The sequence below is a fragment of the Protopterus annectens genome, chromosome 3.part1, assembly GCF_019279795.1.
Source record: "Protopterus annectens isolate FY-2018-M chromosome 3.part1, PAN1.0, whole genome shotgun sequence".
In the NCBI taxonomy this organism is placed as follows: Eukaryota; Metazoa; Chordata; order Ceratodontiformes; family Protopteridae; genus Protopterus; species Protopterus annectens.
The window spans coordinates 503,808,765-503,828,593 of record NC_056732.1 but is presented as its reverse complement, the minus strand read 5'-3'; the positions used below and the strand labels follow the sequence as shown (position 1 = coordinate 503,828,593).

Below are 19,829 nucleotides of genomic sequence, written 5' to 3'. Positions count from 1 at the left end.
ATAGCTTATCTATGATGCCCGAGTGGGGTATTATGTCAAATGCCTTTGCAAGGTCCAGATAGGCTGTGTGGACTACCTTCCCTTCATCTATGGCTTTGGTGACTGTTTCGAAGAAGTCAACCAGGTTCAAAATGCAGGATCTGCCCTTGACAAAGCCGAACTGGGTAGGATCTAGTGTCTGTAGGTCCCCAATGCCTTTGTTTATGAGCTCCATGATGATCCTCTCCATAGCCTTGCAGACTAAGCTAGTCAGGCTTATGGGGCGATAGTTTCCAGGGTCCGTAGAGGCTCCACCTTTGTGGAGTGGGACCACTGTTGCTGTACGCCATTCTGTGGGCACATATCCTGTAGTGAGGCTGAGATTGTATAGCTGTTTTATTTGAGGGATTAGTTCCTCTTGGAGTTCATGTAGGACGCAACCTGGGACTCCATCTGGTCCCATGGAAGCAGTGTTTTTTGCTTTGGAGAGGGAAGCCTTCACCTGAGCATCAGAGATGTTTGGGAGGCAGCCCTCTACCGGGATAGATACTTGCTCTTTTGGGGGGGGGGGGGGGGGGAGTTTGCACTGAACCTATCTGCCAGGATGTTGGCGATGTCTGTGGGTTCAGTGTTTTTTTTGTCATTTAGAATTAACTCAGAACAAGTCTGGGAGTTGCATCCCAGGTTCCTAACATAAGTGAAAAAAGCCTTATGATTGTCTTTGGTGTCCTGTGCAATTTTTCTCTTGAAGCTGGCCTTGGAGGATTTTATGAGGGATCGTAATTTTTTGTTAGTACTGATCAGAGATGCCTTCCCTATTAGGGATTTTGCTCTATCATGTAGTAGCTTCCTCCTTCTGTTGTACAGTTTATTTATGGCAGGGGTCCACCAGACTGGATGACTGCCTTTGGATGACTGGGTCTTGGTTTTGTTTGGGATAGCATGATCCATGCATTCCTGGAGATGTACGTAGAATGCGTTTATATAGGATTCTGCAGTTTGGGCCGTAGTTTCCACTGGCCCTGGGGCCTTGAAGGATTCCACTTCGGTTTTGAGAAGTGAGAAGTTCACTTTTGAGAAGTTTTTCACTGTGGTTTTCTGGGCTGGGGGTGGGGTCAGGATGTGGATATCCAGTGAAATTAATTTATGGTCTGATCTTACCAATGAGGGATATACTTCTGGTGTGGAGCATAGAGTCCCCATGTTGGTAATGATCAGGTCTAGTATGTTGTCCCCTCTTGTGGGAGTGGTGACTAGTTGTTCCATAGCATTTGAGTTTATAATTTCCAGGAACCTTTGGGCTAAGGTGCTGGGGCTTGAGTAGTGCTCCCAGTCAATGTTTGAGTAGTTGAAGTTGCCCAATATAATGGTGTTCAGAGAGATCTTCATGTTCTCCAATGTTTTCAGGAAAGCCGCGTGGGATTCCTGACTTTGAGAGGGTGGTCTGTAGGATGCTATAAACTGAAAAGCAGTCTTGCCCACTGTTAGTTGCACATGGATGGTCTCCGATACTTCGTGCAATGCCACTAACCTGGAGGTGTGGATATCCTTGATAAATATGGAAACTCCCCCTCCTTTTGTGGTTCAGTCCGGGTTTTGGGGCCGAAAAGCATGATATGAGGTATAGCCTGGTAGTGCTGGGGTGCTCTCTGAAGCCTTGAACCAGGTTTCTGTCACTGCACAGATATTGATGTTCTCCATACTGAGGAGAGCTTCGAGTGCGTGCATTTTGAGGTTAAGACTTCTGGCGTTAAGCAGCATTACCCTTAGTTTCTTGTTCCTTGTGCTGTCTATGGGTGTGGGTTTGACTTTTGAGCCTTGCCTAAAAAAGGCACTTTGCCAATATCCGAAAGCCCAGTGGTGAAAGGTGCAAGCCATCCCTAGCGAAGCAACGTGGCTTGTCGAGCATGTCATCCCAGGCTGACAGACACTGGATCCCCTTTGAATGACACCAAAATTTTAGCCAATTGTTAAAATCAATCATTTTGTCTTTGTATTGTGGCATCATTCTAGGTGAGGGTAAGATGCTGCTCAAGGTCAGGGTCATACCAGCCTGGGCTACATGATCAGAGAGCTCCTCTATGTCTCTTTTCATGTAGTCCAGGGAGGTATGTCTCAGGTCATTCACACCAGCATGTACAATGACTGAGTCATATTTGTATTTGCTTTGGAGTGACCTGAGTGCTTGCGTTATGTGGCGGATCCTAGCACCCAACAGGCAGCTCTCCGTGACCTTCTCTTTATTCAGCCTGGTGAGCAGGACGTCAGTGTGTCTGACAATAGAGTCACTTATTACAAGAGTATCAGGTGTGTTATTCAACCTTAAGGGCTGTGGCTGCTTGGCACACTGACTTTGTGGGCTATGTGTTGTGCATGTTTTGTTTTGAGGTAGCGTTTGCTTGGATGTCTGCTTTGGAGGTCTCTGTTGCTTAGGTAGATTTTTATTTAGAGTCTCCGAGTATGTTTTTGTGTATTTATGTGTTTGGTTCGCTGATGTGGTGGGACTATGTGATACTGGAATTGTGTTGTGTGAGGTTACCTTCTCCTCCTGACTGGTTACGCCAGTTTTGAGATGAGAGAGCTCAACCTCCAGTTTGGCTAAATAGTTGCATCTCTCACATATATTTGAACCTGTTTGGAGGAGGAGAGGATTGTCCATGTACATGAGACAGTTGTAACATTGCCTCAAAATTCCCAGATTCACCAGCTGGACTGGAGAGGAAACCATTGACTGACCTTTGGACATGCTAGAGTAATATAGGGAAACTGAATTTAAGACGGACCAATAGAGGACAGGATAATCGTAGAGAGTATAAGAGTAGTCAGTCATCAATGATGGAACAATGAATTGGGAGACCACTCATGAGATATTAGTAAACAGCTTCAGAGCCTGTCTACTGCAATATCATTCCCAAGAAAATGTCTGGGAATCAGCATCCAGTTTGTTGATACATCCCATTCCCATAACCTCGGTACTTCTTGATAGAGCGACTAAGAGTTAGTTCCCTTTTGCCTGTGGCTACACCAGTCCACTATACAAAATCTGAGAGGGCTGAAATGTGAGGATGACTTTCACTCCTCTCCAAAATATTGGCCCCTGATTGTGATTATAAGGACTGAACAGTCTACCTCTGACAGTGGCCCCAACCCTAAGGCAGAGATTTATTTATTTATTTAACATTTGTTTACCGGGAAAGTCCAACTTGGGATGAAGTGAATTTTCAGAGGAGGCCCATGGAGAAACACTCCAGATGTATGTCTTTGTAACATGGGAGAAAACCGGAGAACCCAGAGAAAACCCACACAAATGCAGGAAGGACATGCAGACTCTGCACAGAAGACACCCCAACTGAGAATCAAAATGGAGAACCTCTTTCTGTGAGGCGACAATGCTACTGCTGCACCACTGCACCATCTTTATGATGTACTTATGAGATGTTTGTGGTAACTTCCTCCAGTCTTGTGGGAGTATAACATAGACTGCCCAGAGAGCAACTTGCTGGCTCTGGAAATCTTGACCTGTATTATCATTAAAACTGCTTTTTGTGGCCACTAAATGTGCAGAATCCACTGAAGAATGCTCAAGAACAACCTGGCAAAAAGATGTGTAAACTGCAGCTGATATTCATCTGTAGGTCTTCAGACATAAGACCTCTGTCACTGTCAGATGGTGAACAATGTATGAAACCAGGTTTTGTATGGGAAGAAGCCTGCCTGTGGGAAAAATAGGCTGGGATTCATTATGTTCACACTGTTCAATCTAATTCACTGTGAAGGGAAGAGATTAAGAAGAGACTCCTATGCAAACAACAAACTTGTCTGTCTTGCAGCTAACAGTAATAGATTGACTATTTAATAAAACATCTTCACCTCCCACATCCTTGCGTTCAGTTCAGCTACAGTCATACATTTAGTAAATACCTTAGAGGCTGAGGTGACATGAAATGTTACAGTCCGGAAATGGAGGTCCAAAGATCACATCCCTTCTATTTTGACATGCAGCGAAGGACTGTCTTTTCAGCAGCCATCCAGAAGATTTGCTTGCATTCAAACTTGATTAGATTGCTCAAGTCAAATATTAGCCAGAGGTAATTTGACTATTTGGGTACCAAAAAAAAAATCTGGAGAAATAATCTAATCTTTCAAGTGACCTCCTGGATGACTCTTTTCTTTATGAGGTTAGTGTCTATTTTCTCATCACACTCTTTTGATGGAAGAGGATGTTTGGCAAAAGGAGAGAATAGAGCTGGGGTGAAATGTGCAATGGAATCATGAAGCCTCTGAATATTAGTGTCCATAGCGACATGTCCCACATTATGGCCAACCACATCTGCAACTGAAGGGACAGACTCTCCATGTTTCTAGAGTAGGACAGTTGGTCATGGCCTCAAGGGTTCTATTGCTACCACCAAGAAAACACTGGTGCCCCTGTCATTGCTAACTCTTCTTTCATCTGGGATATCAACTGTTATGAAAGACACCATAGGCATGTTTTTCCTAGCCCTCTTGTTATTTTTTTGTTGCTAGCAATGCTTAAAAAACAAAGCAGATGTAGGTTCCAATAATAATCTTTTTTATCCCACATTTCCCCTTATTCAGACCTCCACTGGCCAGTAATTTATCAACCTATTTGTTGGACCTCCGACTAGCAGACAATCTGTTCGTCAGCCAGGGCAAGAGCCCTACAACCAATTTGTACCCCAAATGAGACAAGGACAAGAGCCCTGTCTATTCATCACCTTTGGGGGAAAGAGTCACATGTTAACTCAATAACCTCGTTACTTAACAACACCCTTAATGCACTACCTACCATACGTCAAACTCCAAATAGTCATACTACCCTTCTCCAACTCAAACTAATCCAAACCAGCTATATTAAAACTCTAATTTCCAAACTGAAGCCCTGCACACTAGCTGCTGACCAGCTACCTGGAGACTTTCTTCAACTAGCAGCCACCTCTATAGCTTACCCTATATCCATTCTTATCAACCACTCTGTCGCAGAACAGTATGTATCATGCCTTTGCAAAATATCTCACATAATACCCCTACATAAAGATGGCCCCTCTACTGATATATCCAACTACAGACCCATAGCCATTCTGTCTCCAATTGCCAAAATCTTAGAAAAATGCATACACAAACAGTTATTAAACAATTCCCTGTCCAATAATCTATTATCCAAGACACAACATGGCTTCCGGCCCAGGCATAGTACCACTACAGCATTTATCAGCTTTACTGATACTGTATACCATCTTCAAAACAAAAGCCAACTAGTCTCTGCTACCTTCCTAGACCTGTCTAAAGCATTCAATACTGTATCACATCAAATACTTCTTAACAAACTAGCCACCTACCACACCAGCCCTGAAACCCTAAAATGGTTTCATAGCTACCTGTCTGAAAAAAAACAAGTCACTTTATGGGACAATAAGCTCTCCTCCCAGCTCCCTATAAGGGTTGGAGTCCCACAAGGCTCTATCCTTGGTCCACGTCTGTTCACTATCTTAACTAATGACCTTTATACTGCAGCTGACCCATCCACTGTTGTACAATATGCAGATGATGCCTCCCTAATCTGCTCTGCCCCCTCCATCAATGAACTCCAAGAAAAAATCCAAGCTGCCCTCCATAATATAGAAGACTATCTAACTCACCATCAACTTATACATAACCCCAAAAAGACCAAACTAATGGTCTTCTACCACAACCCAATATCTAATAATCCACCTCCCATCTACATCTCCTCTTCCAATGGTACTATTAAAGAGCCAGTTGATCATACAAAACCTCTCAGCGTTACAATTGACAGTGGAATCAGGTTTGACAGACACCTTGCTCTTACCATTAAAAAGGTGCATTCCAAACTGGGCTCACTGTACAGTCCAAAATCATTTCTCACTGACCAACCTAGGCTCACAACAGCTCGAACCTACCTACTATCTTTCCTTCTTTATTGCTCTCAAATATTCACCAATCTTCGTAAAACTGACCTAAACAGCTTTGAATCTTGCTACAGCAAGATTGCTAAATTTGCTACAAATCAACCTCATAGATCTCATCATTGTACAATGTTAATTCAGCTAACCCAAATCAACTTGTGATCGCTCATGCAGTCCTATACAAACCTGACAACTGCCCATCACTATCAGGTCTAGTCCAACCCTATAAGAAACCTGTCATCCCTTAGGTCAGCTGATAAAATATTGCTAAAAGTTTACAAAGCCCAAAACACCTATGGCACCTCACTTTTCTCTCACACCATTGCTAAACTATGGAGCTCCCTCCCACAGCACACCCTTACCATCACTGACACACACACATTTAAACAGACTCTAAAAGAATATTTCTCTAAACACAGGCTTTTCTCCTGTTCTCACCCTGGCTAGATATTTCAATAAACAACTAGTCCTTCCTCTGCAATATCCTTTTCAGTATCTCTTGGCTATAGTACCCTTCTTACACTACTTTGTCTCTATCTCATAACTTTTGAATCCTTCTTACATCACTCCTTTTATGAAAACAAAAGAAAAGTTTCTTAATCGTATGAAAATAGACTATGTTTTTTTAAATGCTTTGACAATTGCAAAATATTGTGTAATATTTCCTTAATATACCTAACTGTATTATTTCTAAGTATGAACCTTGCAATTATAGTACTAATCTGTCTATCTCATTTGATGTAACTGGCATATATAAATTGTAAATACTATTGTAATCTTCCTCGGAGCTTTTCTCACCAGACCTCTGCTGAAAATTGGCTTCAGGCCCAGACGGACACTACCCAGTCAACAAATGAAATAAATAAATAAAAATAAATGTCACGGGGATCTTCATTCACAAGATGATTCTTTCTTCCTTGTTATCCCACTTTCCACACTGGCTGCTGACCTTGGATATCATTGCTCTAGAAAGCTGCCTATGCAAGCCTGTACACCCCCTAGGACAGCTTAACATGGCTTACATATGGGAAGAGTCACCTGACGCAGTAGTGGCTACCAGCAATAACCTAACACTCCTGTCGGGGTCATTGATGCAAGGAGTCTGCCACCGCTTCCCTCCAGAATGGCTAAGCTCATAACAGCTGATCAGTCCCACCCTTCCTTACCTTGGTCCTACCAGTATCTGAGCAGTGAGTCAAACTGACCTTGTATAAGCCATAGTTAGTCCTTTGTCATTACACACAACAGGCTAAAGGCCAATCCTGATCCAGTCTCTTAGTTTTAAAACAGTAGTATTCTACTGGGTCAACAAATCCAAAAAAAGCCTTATGTAAGAAGATGCTGCAGCACATCTCTGATCAGATTTACAGAAATGAGAAACAGCTCAGCTGACCCAAATGCTATCTTTATGCATCTAAATGCAGAACTCATTCAGTCACTCACAGTACAGCATCTAACAGCAGTATACATTCAACTGCACAAAGGTACATTAGTGGAGGTGAAATCATTTTTCTTTTAAAAGAACAAAATATTGCATGTTGTTACCCCAGAAGATTTTTGAAGCATGTAAAACCTGTTCCTTTTGATTACCCTGGGATGTTGGACTTTACATACTTGAATGCTGTTTTCATTCAGTTTCACACATATGTCACTGGGATCCTGCTAAATATATTGAGAGACTGTATTTATTCTGACAGGCAAATGTGTACTTGAGAAAGCAGTGTCATTTTTTATGATCAGACTAGATGCGCATGCACGCGTGTGTGTTTTTGTAGTCTTCTGAGGGGAGGAAGAGATTGCATGCACTCAGAGGCACCCTGGATCATGCTAACTTCCTGCAAGAGATTGGTAAGCTCACCATTCATGCATCAGCGGAGATGTATGGATATTTGGGGTGACAAGCCCCCCCTGCACACCCCACACCCTCCCTACTTTAATATACTAACTCTTGATCGCACTACAGTGAGGAAAGGGTCCATTTTCCGATCCCCACTATAGTGCAATCTATACCCAAAATGCTGAATCTGCAATGAGCAAATGTCACTGTGCATTCGCTCATTGCACATTCGAATCATTTTTCGTTCGATGTTTGGGAAATTAGCAAATGTCCTTTCGTTCGAACTTCTGTCATTCGCCCGTGTGCAGAACGCACATATGAAGATAAACCTGTGTGTGTGTGTGTGTGTGTGTGTGTGTGTGTGTGTGTGTGTGTGTGTGTGTGTGTGTGTGTGTGTGAGAGATTATATCGGCATTTGTTGACAACAACAAATGAGTGATACACAAATGTGTGACATAAAATGAGTGACAGTACAAGTGGGTGATAAACAAAATAGCGAATCATAATGCATTGACAACTTCTCTGAAATTATTAGTAAACCTGAGTGCAAAACACAGATCAAGCATTGTCTAAATATTGGTATTGTTAGAGAAAGGGTTATATAGTAAGATAAATTATTAGTAAACCCAAGTGCAAAACCCAGATCAACCATTGTTTGAATAGTGGCACTGTTAGAGAAAAGGTTGGTGCAGGGAGGCCTGTCAACATTTTAAAAATGTCAGCTCAAAATAATATCATGAAATAAGAAATTATTATTGAGATATAGAAATACAATAAAAATAAAAAATAAGCTCATTAGAATTACAGCTAAGCAACTGAATTTGGTTCAAACTGAGATCTGCTGTTTATGCATAAAAAAAATGTTAATGCTTTTGAAGGACAGCAATAAAGATAAAACAGTGGTTAATACCACCATTGAAATGATCGCTAAAAACAATCTTACTGTCATTTGTCTTCACAACCTGCACTTTCATATTGTCTACTATTAACTTGTAAGACATGAAATTAAAGATGTCAGCCCCAAATCATTTCAGAACCTAAATAGCCACTGGTGTTAAATTCAAATACAGTAAAAAAAATACACTGTTTTGCAAGGGCTACCAAGGGAGTTACTGTGCTATAAAATCTGATTTAATCTTTGCCCAGTTTTATCCATAAAAACTGTTAATAATTCCACTGCACTGCATCATAATTAAAAAAATGTACTACCTGCCTTTTTGTACATTACCTGGCCTTTATTGGTAAGTCATAAGGCACGTGATTAAAGAAACTCCCTCCAAATAATATAATGACATAGATAGTTGATATAACATGAAAAGAGAATAAAAAGATTTATACAGCTTTCACAAGAGCCATCACAAACACAGCAAGTCACTGAATCTGATGTAATGAGAGACCAGCTGCTTATCATAAATAAAACGATAGTTAACTGCCCCATCCTATACATCCAAGAAAGTCTTATCATTAATTTGTTTTTCATACCCTGCCCTTTATATGTGGCCTTTTATTAACTGGAAAGACATACAATTAAAGAAGCCAGTTCCAAACTATGTCATGGCATAATGAATTATGAGTGCCATGTAGATGTAAAGTAAAAAGGTGCACTGTTTTTATATCTGCCTAGTACTAGTTACATCTACTAGTTAAATCATTTTCTGCTCTCCAGTATACCATAAGGTAACACCACCGCTCTACCAGAAGCCAACATTATGCACTGACAAATTACTATCCTTTTCTCAGATGCTACAGTTGTAGTAACATCAGCTCTCTCTAGACAGCCATGTCCCTCCTAATGTAACTATTTGGGTCTATATTAGAACACCGAACATTCAAAATTTTGAGTGTTCTAATATCGAACCCTATCTATCAAAAATTTAAAACATCGCGCATACAGAACAGCAAATTTTTTCCTAGGGAAAGAAAATTGCTATTCCAAAACACATACACACAACACAAGCACACCAAACAAACTGAAATCCACACACATACACCTAAACTCTTACACCTAACCTTACACTAAATTATACATATACCATTAACTATCCACTTACCTTAAACCAAACCCTAACCCTAAGGTCCGTCAATATCGTACAGTCACCTCACCCGCGCCCTAACCCTAACTCACCTACCCCGCCCTAACCCTCACGTCCACACAATCGCAGACTTACCTGAACCCGACCCGTAACTTTCCATCACAGCACTGAAAATATTGAAGCAAAAGAAACGGACAGCCAAATTTTTTTCCCTAGGAAAAAATTTGGTTTTCTGTTTCTTCGATATTTTCAGGGTTCGCTGAAAATGGGTCAGTATTAGAACACTCGACATTTTGAATGTTCGGTGCTCTAATATAGACCCAACTATTCTTATAGTTGTCTCATTTTGTGAAATTATTTATAAAATGTGTTCAAAATCAGCTTCACAGATGGATAAGAAAAACAATATCATTGCCTATTCCCCTGTTTGTCCCTTACTTATATGGTAAATCTTCTTGGTCTTTGCAGCCCTATGGACTTACAGAAAGGGTGGCAGCCTAAAGCATTCTGAAAAATGTTTGTTTTATTACTTTAGATACAGATCTGTGATTTAATAGCACATTCTAAATACCACAACAGCACCAAAATATTTAATAAAGTATAGCATTTTGTTTGATTATCAATTATCATACACTTGATGCAACTTACTACAATATATGTCATTATTATTAAGTTCTAATTTCAAATTCAAAGTTCTACAAAAACATTCTGATATCAACAAACAAACTGAAGTCATCTACAAAGCATGACAGAATGGAAGATGGTCCTTTCCCGATGACATCACCACAGACTCAGTAAAACTTCATAAAACAAATGAATAATATTGTTTGCATTTAATGTATCCGGGACGTCTCTAACTATTCTGTTTTGTTTTGTTCTGATGTCACTGTTTTTATACTTGCCTGCTCTCTTAAGATTCAGTTTTATGTTGTACATAGATTATCTAATCCAACTGTCCCTGGGATTCAGAAAGGCTTAGTGTCATGCAGAAGCCTTATGTCATAAGGTTTCCACACTGCATTAAGCCTTTCTGGTTCTTAGACTGCTGTACCACTGAGGTTTTCCCCTCATGGGGCCTTAGCGTGGACAGGTGTCTTGTAGGCAGAGCTAGATTGTAATATATCAGTCTGGGAGAGTTGTTTATTTTAAGTAGCAATGTGTTCTCCTCTGGAAATGTCAACAGCTCCTGATTTGCTCACCAGACACTCTGAATCACTCAGCCAAATAAGATTTTACTGCAGGAGGAAATAATTAAAAGACAGTGGTTACCCTTTCACTGCACATGCCAGTGTGCCTGTATGTGTGTGGACATGTGTATGCATGTCTGTATAGGCACAAATAAGGTTGCATGTGTGTGTGTGTGTGTGTGTGTGTGTGTGTGTGTGTGTGTGTGTGTGTGTGTGTGTGTGTGTGTGTGTGTGTGTGTGTGTGTGGAGGGGCTACTAAGTTTAGAGGTCCATGAGTCAAACTGTTTGTGTAAAGATATATGGGTGACTGTTTCCATGGGCGAAAGTGTTCAATGTGCATGTCGGGCTTGTTTGTGGATAAATAGATGGGTGTGTCTGTGTATGCGCATGAGTAAATATGTGTGTGTGTGTGTGTGTGTGTGTGTGTGTGTGTGTGTGTGTCTAGGAATGTTTTGGGCTGTGTGCAGAGGAGTGTGTGTGCATATATAGCTGTCTTTGCTAATATTGTGCATGGACTGCTAAGGAGGGTACCGCTATGATCAGGTCTGACAGCACAGTGTTCAGTTCAGGTACATGTCAATGAGCCTGTAATGAGGTCTTTCACATTGTGGCTATGTCATTTCTCTGTATAGGAATTTCACACCTGCCTGCTAATTGACCGGTTCACAATGGGGAATTAGTGTGAGTGTGGAGAAATTGTGTGAAACCCAGGGAGTGTCTCTGTGCCTTTAATCAATTAAGTGCAAAATGTGATTTGAAGTTTGGTTGGTTATATCAATGCATTTAAAGTATGGTTTTAAAAGAATAGATCCTTGCCAGAAGAAACATGAAGCTTACTACCAAAACTAGTGGCAGCTGTCTCAGTATTCTATGAGCATATGAAGAAAAATGTTATATTTTGTTTTAGGTTGTTACAACTGCAGTGGTGTTTAGAATCTGTCTACAGCAGCAAATACCCAGGTTCATAGGCAACAGCCTCAGCTTTCAGAAAGTCAGCCATAGAGGAATTGGATCAAGTGGCTTGAGGCCGATTCTCTAACTCAGGGAAGGTGCTGGAAAACCTACCTGCTATAGTGCTAAAAAGTTATGTGGTGAAAGTTGAAGGAATCTGCAGGCAGAGTGCATACTCTAAATACAACAGCATTTAGGGACCTGACAGAATAGTACTGGACTACTGGAGTGTGCACTGAAGTAAGGCTTTGTGTGCAAGTTCGCCCTCTAGTGAATGGAAGCTGCATAATATATAAGTAATAAATATTCCGACTATGACAAAACCTCCAGTCTAGACTAGCTGGTGTAGGACAAGATCAAAATGTTGTTAGGGTCATAACGACTCTGAAGGCGGAGCTCTCCCTGGAGTAGGGGAGAATTAACATAACTGCAAACCAAGTGAGGAGAGGTGATAAGGGTCCAGAGGTTGCAATCATCAGCAGGGGGGCAAGGACAAATAAATGTTAAAAAAATTAAATGTTCTCGGTTTTGACAGGTGATCATTTCATGCCAAGGTTAATGAACTGAGGAAGTAAAATCATGCTTAGTCCCAAACAAGAAGTGAAGTTATTGGTGGTAAACAATTGGGATCTTGTGCCTAAGCCAACTAGTACCCCATAATCAGACATATGAGTGTACAACTGAGAAGCAGTACAGTCTGGTCATGGAAGAAAGTAGCCCCTCACTATGGGAATTGCAATGATGATTGGCTGTTTCTATAATTCTGAGGCATAGTTGTGACATTATACTAATTATGGTAATCATTGTAGCAGCAGCTCTTTTTAGTTAGCAAACAGTGTAGACAAAGTCATTAAATAAATTATACAAGCCTTGCTACTTACTGCCCGTGAATTGCTGTCCTCCCAAAGTGAATGAGAATTGTTTCTTCTCTTTATCAGACTTCACACCTTTACACACTCCATCTCCACCAATCTGAGAAGTTGTGTTCCAGTCATTGTCATTACACAGCAGAGCATCAGGATGGCTCATTAGACCACATAGAATTGTGCCTGAAAACCAGTTAAATAAAATTAGTTTAAACACTCAGCATTATACTACTTGCTTGAGCTACTTCAGTTCAGGGTATCGACATTCACACTTTTAATTTTCATATTAATGTTTTTTACAGAGACGGTACCTTCTTTTAGATTATGTAATTTAAAATTTGTATACTGAATGAAAGCTACAACTCATAAAAAAGAAACACATTTTTCACTTTGCAATGGAGAAGACAGTGTCAATGACATTTAACACATAAGTGATATCTTTCACAGTTTACAAACCAGAATTAGCCATCGAAGCACAGTGTCTACAAAGATATGAACATACAATGCTGTTGATGATATATTACCTATATAATCTGAGAGGTACATCTACCTCAGAAACACCTGGCCTTCCTTTAACAGTAATCAGTCATTCCATTTGTCTCAATCATCTTTGAACTACTTCAGCATACTTAAAACATACCACGGACATGGTAACTAAATGCCAAGACCCCCCATTATATCCGTGAACTTGTCCTCTTCCTGGTGTAATGTCTGTCCCACTCCTCCTAGAGGTCATCTTCCACTCAGCCACTTACATTTGCCCCTGGCACTATAGTAAGACGTTGTCCTGTTCGATTCTCAGCTAAAGCGTCTTCTGTGTGGAGACATGCGTGAACAGGCGTACCTTCGTTGAAGGTTGTGCATCAGGCCTGGCAAGTCGTTATGTAAAAATCTACTGCCAATCATTAGCGGACCGGAGTTCAGCTGTGGCGACCCCTAACCAGGAAAAGCCGAAAGATACCACTATAATGTAGTCATATCATACTCAGTCTTCCATGTTTGTCTTCTGGCATGTTTATCCTAATCTGTCTTTACACAATTAATACCTTTGCCATACGGATGACTCTGTACCATCCAGCCAAATCATCCGGGATGATGCCAGCAGAACTGAAAAAAGTAATTTACATGTAATCTTTGTACTTGTCTGCATCACAGAAAAGTGATGTTCACATCTCTTCATTGCATCCCAATATCCTTTTTTCTGTTCACTACGGCTGCATCAGAATGACTCATAATATCTCCTTCTCAAAGCTATGCTTCCTGCCATGTAAGGTTTCCCAGGACCCTCCTCCCTAATAGCAGTCCAGCTAGAGTGTACAGAACTGAACTTTTGTGCATTAAATGTCATCTAAGTTGGCTGGAAACTTGCCTTTCTGTGACCATTATGCCAGACTTGGGATCATCAACAAACAGGTTGATAAAGCAATAATAAAGACAAAGATGTTAAACAGGACTAGTTTGGAATCAGTAGGAAACTGTACAGCACCTCAAAAGTTATTTTTTTCCAGAAAGTTTCTATTCTGACTGCTGCTTTCTTCTTCCAGTCAGCTAGCTTGTCTTCTGTGCACATCATCTTTTTGGGCTAATCCTCAATGCCCATTAATTTACCCACCAAAGTCTTGTAAGGTACAATGTCAAAAGCCTTAAGGAAATCCAGATATACTACATCTACTGAGTTCCTTTCATCAGTCTCAGTGGTGACCCAGTAATAGAAAAGGCTCAAGCTGTGCTGGTAAGACCCCTGTGAAGTTACATTGTTGCGTGATAGTTCAGTTTTCAGGAATATCATCGTTGCCCATAATATGTAATGGGATGGGAGTGAGACTATCTGACCTGTCAGAGTCAAGTTTCCAACTAGATGCATGCATGTGACAAGAGATCAGGGTTACCATTCTTCAATAATAAGGCACCCTCCTGGTGTCTGAGGAGATATTATACATATGGAATTACTTACTTTGGTCAACAAATCAACAGCATTGATGGCAAGAACGTAGACCACAAAAGGTCAGTAATGCAAATTTCCACAATCAGCTGCACATGCACAAGAAAAATGCTTACCACGTGCAAATAAAAAAAATACAAAAATGATTTTTTGCAGGGGGAACCACCCCCCACACCCCCTTGTGTGTGTGTGGGGGGGGTCCCCATACCCCCCCCTGCCAATTATATATATATATATATATATATATATATATATATATATACTACCTCTGAGATCATACAGTCTCTGGGGAAAGGGAATATTCCCCTACCCAAGCATTTTCAATCCTGGACACCTGCTGACCATCTGCATATGTCGATCATATGTGGTCGATTGAACAGATGTCGGCTAAATACCATTTTGACCAAATGCCCAAGTCCCGTGTGTGTGTGTGTGTGTGTGTGTGTGTGTGTGTGTGTGTGTGTGTGTGTGTGTGTGTGTGTGTGTGTGTGCGTGTGTGTGTGTGTGTGTGTGTGTGTGTGTGTGTGTGTGTGTGTGTGTGTGTGTGTGTGTGTGTGTGTGAGTGTGTGTGCGTGCAAGTGCATGTGTGTGTACAGATCCTGTAAGAAAATTATTTTGGAATTTTAGATTGAATTCACACAGAGCAAAATAATCAATCAAGGATAAGTGGGAGACAGCTACATAATTAAATTTATGCATGACTCATAAACTTTCACTTCCTGGATTTTATTCCTAATTCATCTATACTCAATGGCTATCTGACTGTCAAGCTTTAATCTAGTCCCAAACCACCAGAGTATTTCTAAAGGGATAACAGGTGATAGCAAGTCCTTTCTAATTTTGTAACCAAAAACAGGAGCTTGGCCATTAGATTCATCTTTTGAAAGTTGCAGTCACAAGTACAGACCACTGGATAACCTTCTACGCTGTTTAACTTAATATAATGTAAATCCCAGATGTCTTTGTAAAGTTGTAAGGTACAAAAGGCAACACTTTTTTTACACTACAGTCTTCACTAAAAGCCATCTAATTATAGTTTATGTACCGCAGGCTAGTTCATAAAGCAAATATCACATGAGTTTTGTGAAAACAAGAGGAGAGAATCTAAGAAGGAATGTATACAGCATTTCTTTTCCATATAAAAATGAGTCTTCCTGAAGAAGTTGTGCAGTAAAAACATGAAACAGAAACTAAGAACTATTGAAAGGACAGAATTCTTGAAAAGGGTCAGGGCAGAAAACCGTTGGTGAAACATTATCTGCAGCTTATCCATTAGTGAGAAACAGGCATGTATTATGTGGAGATGAAGTTCATGTTCCTGTATTTCACTGGATAAAATTGTGAGATGCATTTTAAAATTCCTTAAAACCCTTTGGAATATATGCATTTTATAAATAATGTCTCATAAGAACGAATGACAATATGCACATATGTTGCTATGCAGGAAATCTAAAATTGCCATTGTTTAATAAAGTTTTGCTTGTTTAAGTTTTACAAAAAAATTTACCTCCACTGAGTATATTCTGGCTCAGCACAAAACCATCACAGCATGATTCCTTGCCACATGTTTGGTGACAGAACTGATGCACATCTGTCAAGGTTGTGCCTGTCACTGGGAAAACCATTGTCTTGTACACACCCTGAAGAGCATTCTGAAAGGATGTCCTTAGAAAGGTTTTCTGGGCAACAGTATCAAATGCATAACCTTTGAAGATGATAAAAAAATATATTACAAGCAAGCAGAATACAGAAAATAATTGGTTCTCTAACAATTCTCATGTTACTGCGAATAATTTTAGTACATTTAACATGCACTTATTTTTCCCCTGGAAAAAAATGAAAACATGTTATTAGCATTAAACAATTAGTTCAGTGATTTGCAATGAGTTCAGCGTCAGTTTAACAAAGCACTTATGAGGGGTTTGAACAGTCTGTTTTATTTATCTTTATTTAGTTAATATTATTTCTTCTAACCAAGTTTACAAAACTGTAGTGTTTTCCTAAAAATATAAAAGTAATTTTCTGGCTAAATATTTAACTCTTAAAAGTGTATACTATTTTGTATTCATTTGCACGGTATGGGTTTGGCAAAGTATGAATGTCGCAGAATGACTAGTCACTTCATTTTTTTTCTTATTAGATAATACCCATCTGCTATCTCCGAAGCTCTCCTGCTCTACCTTATTAATATGTGCTAACCTGACCATACCACTCATTCTCAGACTGCAACCATATCTATATCTATATCTATATATCTATATCTATATCTATATCTATATCTATATCTATATCTATATCTAGATCTATATCTATATCTAGATCTATATCTATATACACATATAGCTGTAATACTAAAGATCAAAAATACCCAAGTTCAACATGCAAAATATCAACTGTCAATACAACACTGCACATGTTATGAGGAACAGCCACAGTACATGCAAAATTTAAAATAGAAAAAAACTAAAAAAGCATATTTTTTTGCAGGAATAAGCTCCCTGCACTTCCCTCATGGGAGATGCTACATCCATACTCCTGTTAATTAGATATACTAACTGCAAGATCTCACAAACACTGGGTAAGGGCATAATTCATTACCTTAGGAATTGTGTGATCTCAGACACCTGTCCACCAACTAATAAATGCCTTTTGCAGGGAACTTGTACATAGAGAGATAGAGACATGGTATAGTCACAATGAGAAAGACCTCATTAGTGGCTGATTATCATATAACAAAAAATCAGCACAGAGGGCATAATGTAACAACAAATAACCCAAGAAAAAGGCAATAACCAAAAGAAAAGGAGTTGGCTGGATGGCATTAATACATTCTCCTTTTCTTTCAGATGGTGTGGATTTATTGTTAGCGTTCTACCCTAGTGTCAAGCCTTTGGCTACAATTCACGTTATTGGTTGAACAACTGCTTCTGGTTCTTTCACTTTATTTTGAATTCAATTTGTTTTTGTTTTTGTGCAGTGGAATTACACTACTTGGCTTTCCCTGTACTGCATGTTTTTTCTTTGGGTCATTACCTTATATATGAAATGAACACTGAGCTGACATAGCTGAAAATGTTGGAGTTCTCCTTAATAATCAACGCACTGTATTCACAAAGATACCTCATACACACACACACACACACACACACACACACACACACACACACACACACACACACACACACACACACACAGAAGTTTAGAGTAGCTAATCAACCATCACGTTATAACAGTTGAGAAGAAACTGCGAGTACCCAGAGAAAGCCCACTTAAAGTTAAACTGCATGACACTGCTCAGACATAGCTGTACAGTTTTTTTTCCTTAAAAAAGTTACAGTTCTGTGTAAGAGGTGTTAGGAAGTCACTCACATACCTTGGTTTATATAAAAACGAATAGGTAGTCGCTAGATAGTTGACTGACTCTGTAATAAAGAGAATGAATGAAATGTTTGTGATGAGGATACAGTAAGAGATAGTGACTTTAGACAAGGAAAGTTCTATACAGGAGTTTATGCACAAGTGTTATTTGGAGAAGAAGAATTTTGTTTGTTAGTGTAAGTCATTTCATGTACTGCGGTGGTGGTGCTGCGGTAGCGTTGTCGCCTCATAGCAAGACGTTGTCCCATTTGATTCTCAGCTAGAGCGTCTTCTGTGTGGAGGCATACGTGAATGGGGCGTGCCTTCGTTGAAGGTTGTGCGTCAGGGCTGATAACCCGGTACGTAAAAATTCACTGCCAATCATTAGCGGACTGGAGTTCCGCTGTGGTGACCCCTAACCAGGAAAAGCCGAAAGACACAATCAGTGTAGGCCATTTCATCTTGTTAAGTACTTCACGGTGAAGAGTGCACACTAAATTAGCTGCAAATCTGGCTACTTTGTGGGATAGAGTTTAAGGTTTTGAGATAGGAGATTGATATTTGTGTAAATACTGTATGTTTGTACAGTAACTATGGTGGTAGTTAGGAAGCTGTAAAAGTGGTCCTAAAGATAGGATGCAAGTATTGTTTCATACCTTTTAGGATTCCTAGAAGTGATTAAACCTTACTGTGTAACTTTTGTATATGGATATTAACTTTTACTTTTTGCTCGAAAATAATTCCTAGAAATCTAAATGTGAGAAATTTTCTGCATGACTGACCCTGAGGAGAATTTGTTTAGGATGGATGATACTGTACATATGTATAGTTTTGGCAGTATTAAGAATCATATACTATACATATGTATAGTTTTGGCAGTATTTAGCATGATATACTGTACATATGTATAGTTTTGGCAGAATCTAGCATGATATTCTGTACATATGTATAGTTTTGGCAGTATTTAGCATGATATACTGTACAAATGTATAGTTTTGGCAGTATTGAGTAGCATGATATACTGTACATATGTATAGTTGTGGCAGTATTTAGCATGATATACTGTACAGATATATAGTTTTGGCAGTATTTAGCATGATATACTGTACATATGTATAGGTTTGGTAGTATTTAGCATGGTATACTGTACATATGTATAGTTTTGGCAGTATTTAGCATGATATACTGTACGTATGTATAGTTTTGGCAGTATTAAGTAGCATGATATACTGTACGTATGTATAGTTTTGGCAATATTGAGTAGCATGCTATACTGTACATATGTATAGTTTTGGCAGCATTAAGTAGCATGCTATACTGTACGTAAGTATAGTTTTGGCAGTATTAAGTAGTATGCTATAGTGTACTTATGTATAGTTTTGGCAGTATTAAGTAGCATGATTTACTGTACATACATATAGTTTTGGCAGTATTAAGTAGCATGATATACTGTACACATGTATAGTTTTGGCAGCATTAAGCAGCATGCTATACTGTACATATGTATAGTTTTGGCAGCATTAAATAGTATGCTATAGTGTACGTATGTATAGTTTTGGCAGTATTAAGTAGCATGATATATTGTACACATGTATAGTTTTGGCAGTATTAAGTAGCATGCAATACTGTACGTATGTATAGTTTTGCCAGTATTAAGTAGCATGATATACTGTACATATGTATAGTTTTGGCAGTATTAAGTAGCATGATATAGTGTACATATGTATAGTTT

General features: G+C 39.5%; 1 protein-coding gene across 1 annotated transcript in view; it reads right to left on the bottom strand.

Annotated features, from left to right (window-relative positions):
• TG (thyroglobulin) overlaps positions 1-19,829 on the bottom strand; it is a 2,464,750-nt gene that overhangs the window by 1,550,073 nt on the left and 894,848 nt on the right. The window contains exons 26-27 of the mRNA XM_044066937.1: positions 16,248-16,445; positions 12,814-12,981 (exon numbers count right to left, since the gene is read on the bottom strand). Of these exons, the coding sequence (XP_043922872.1) occupies positions 12,814-12,981; positions 16,248-16,445 (366 nt within the window). The remainder of the gene's footprint in view (positions 1-12,813; positions 12,982-16,247; positions 16,446-19,829) is intronic.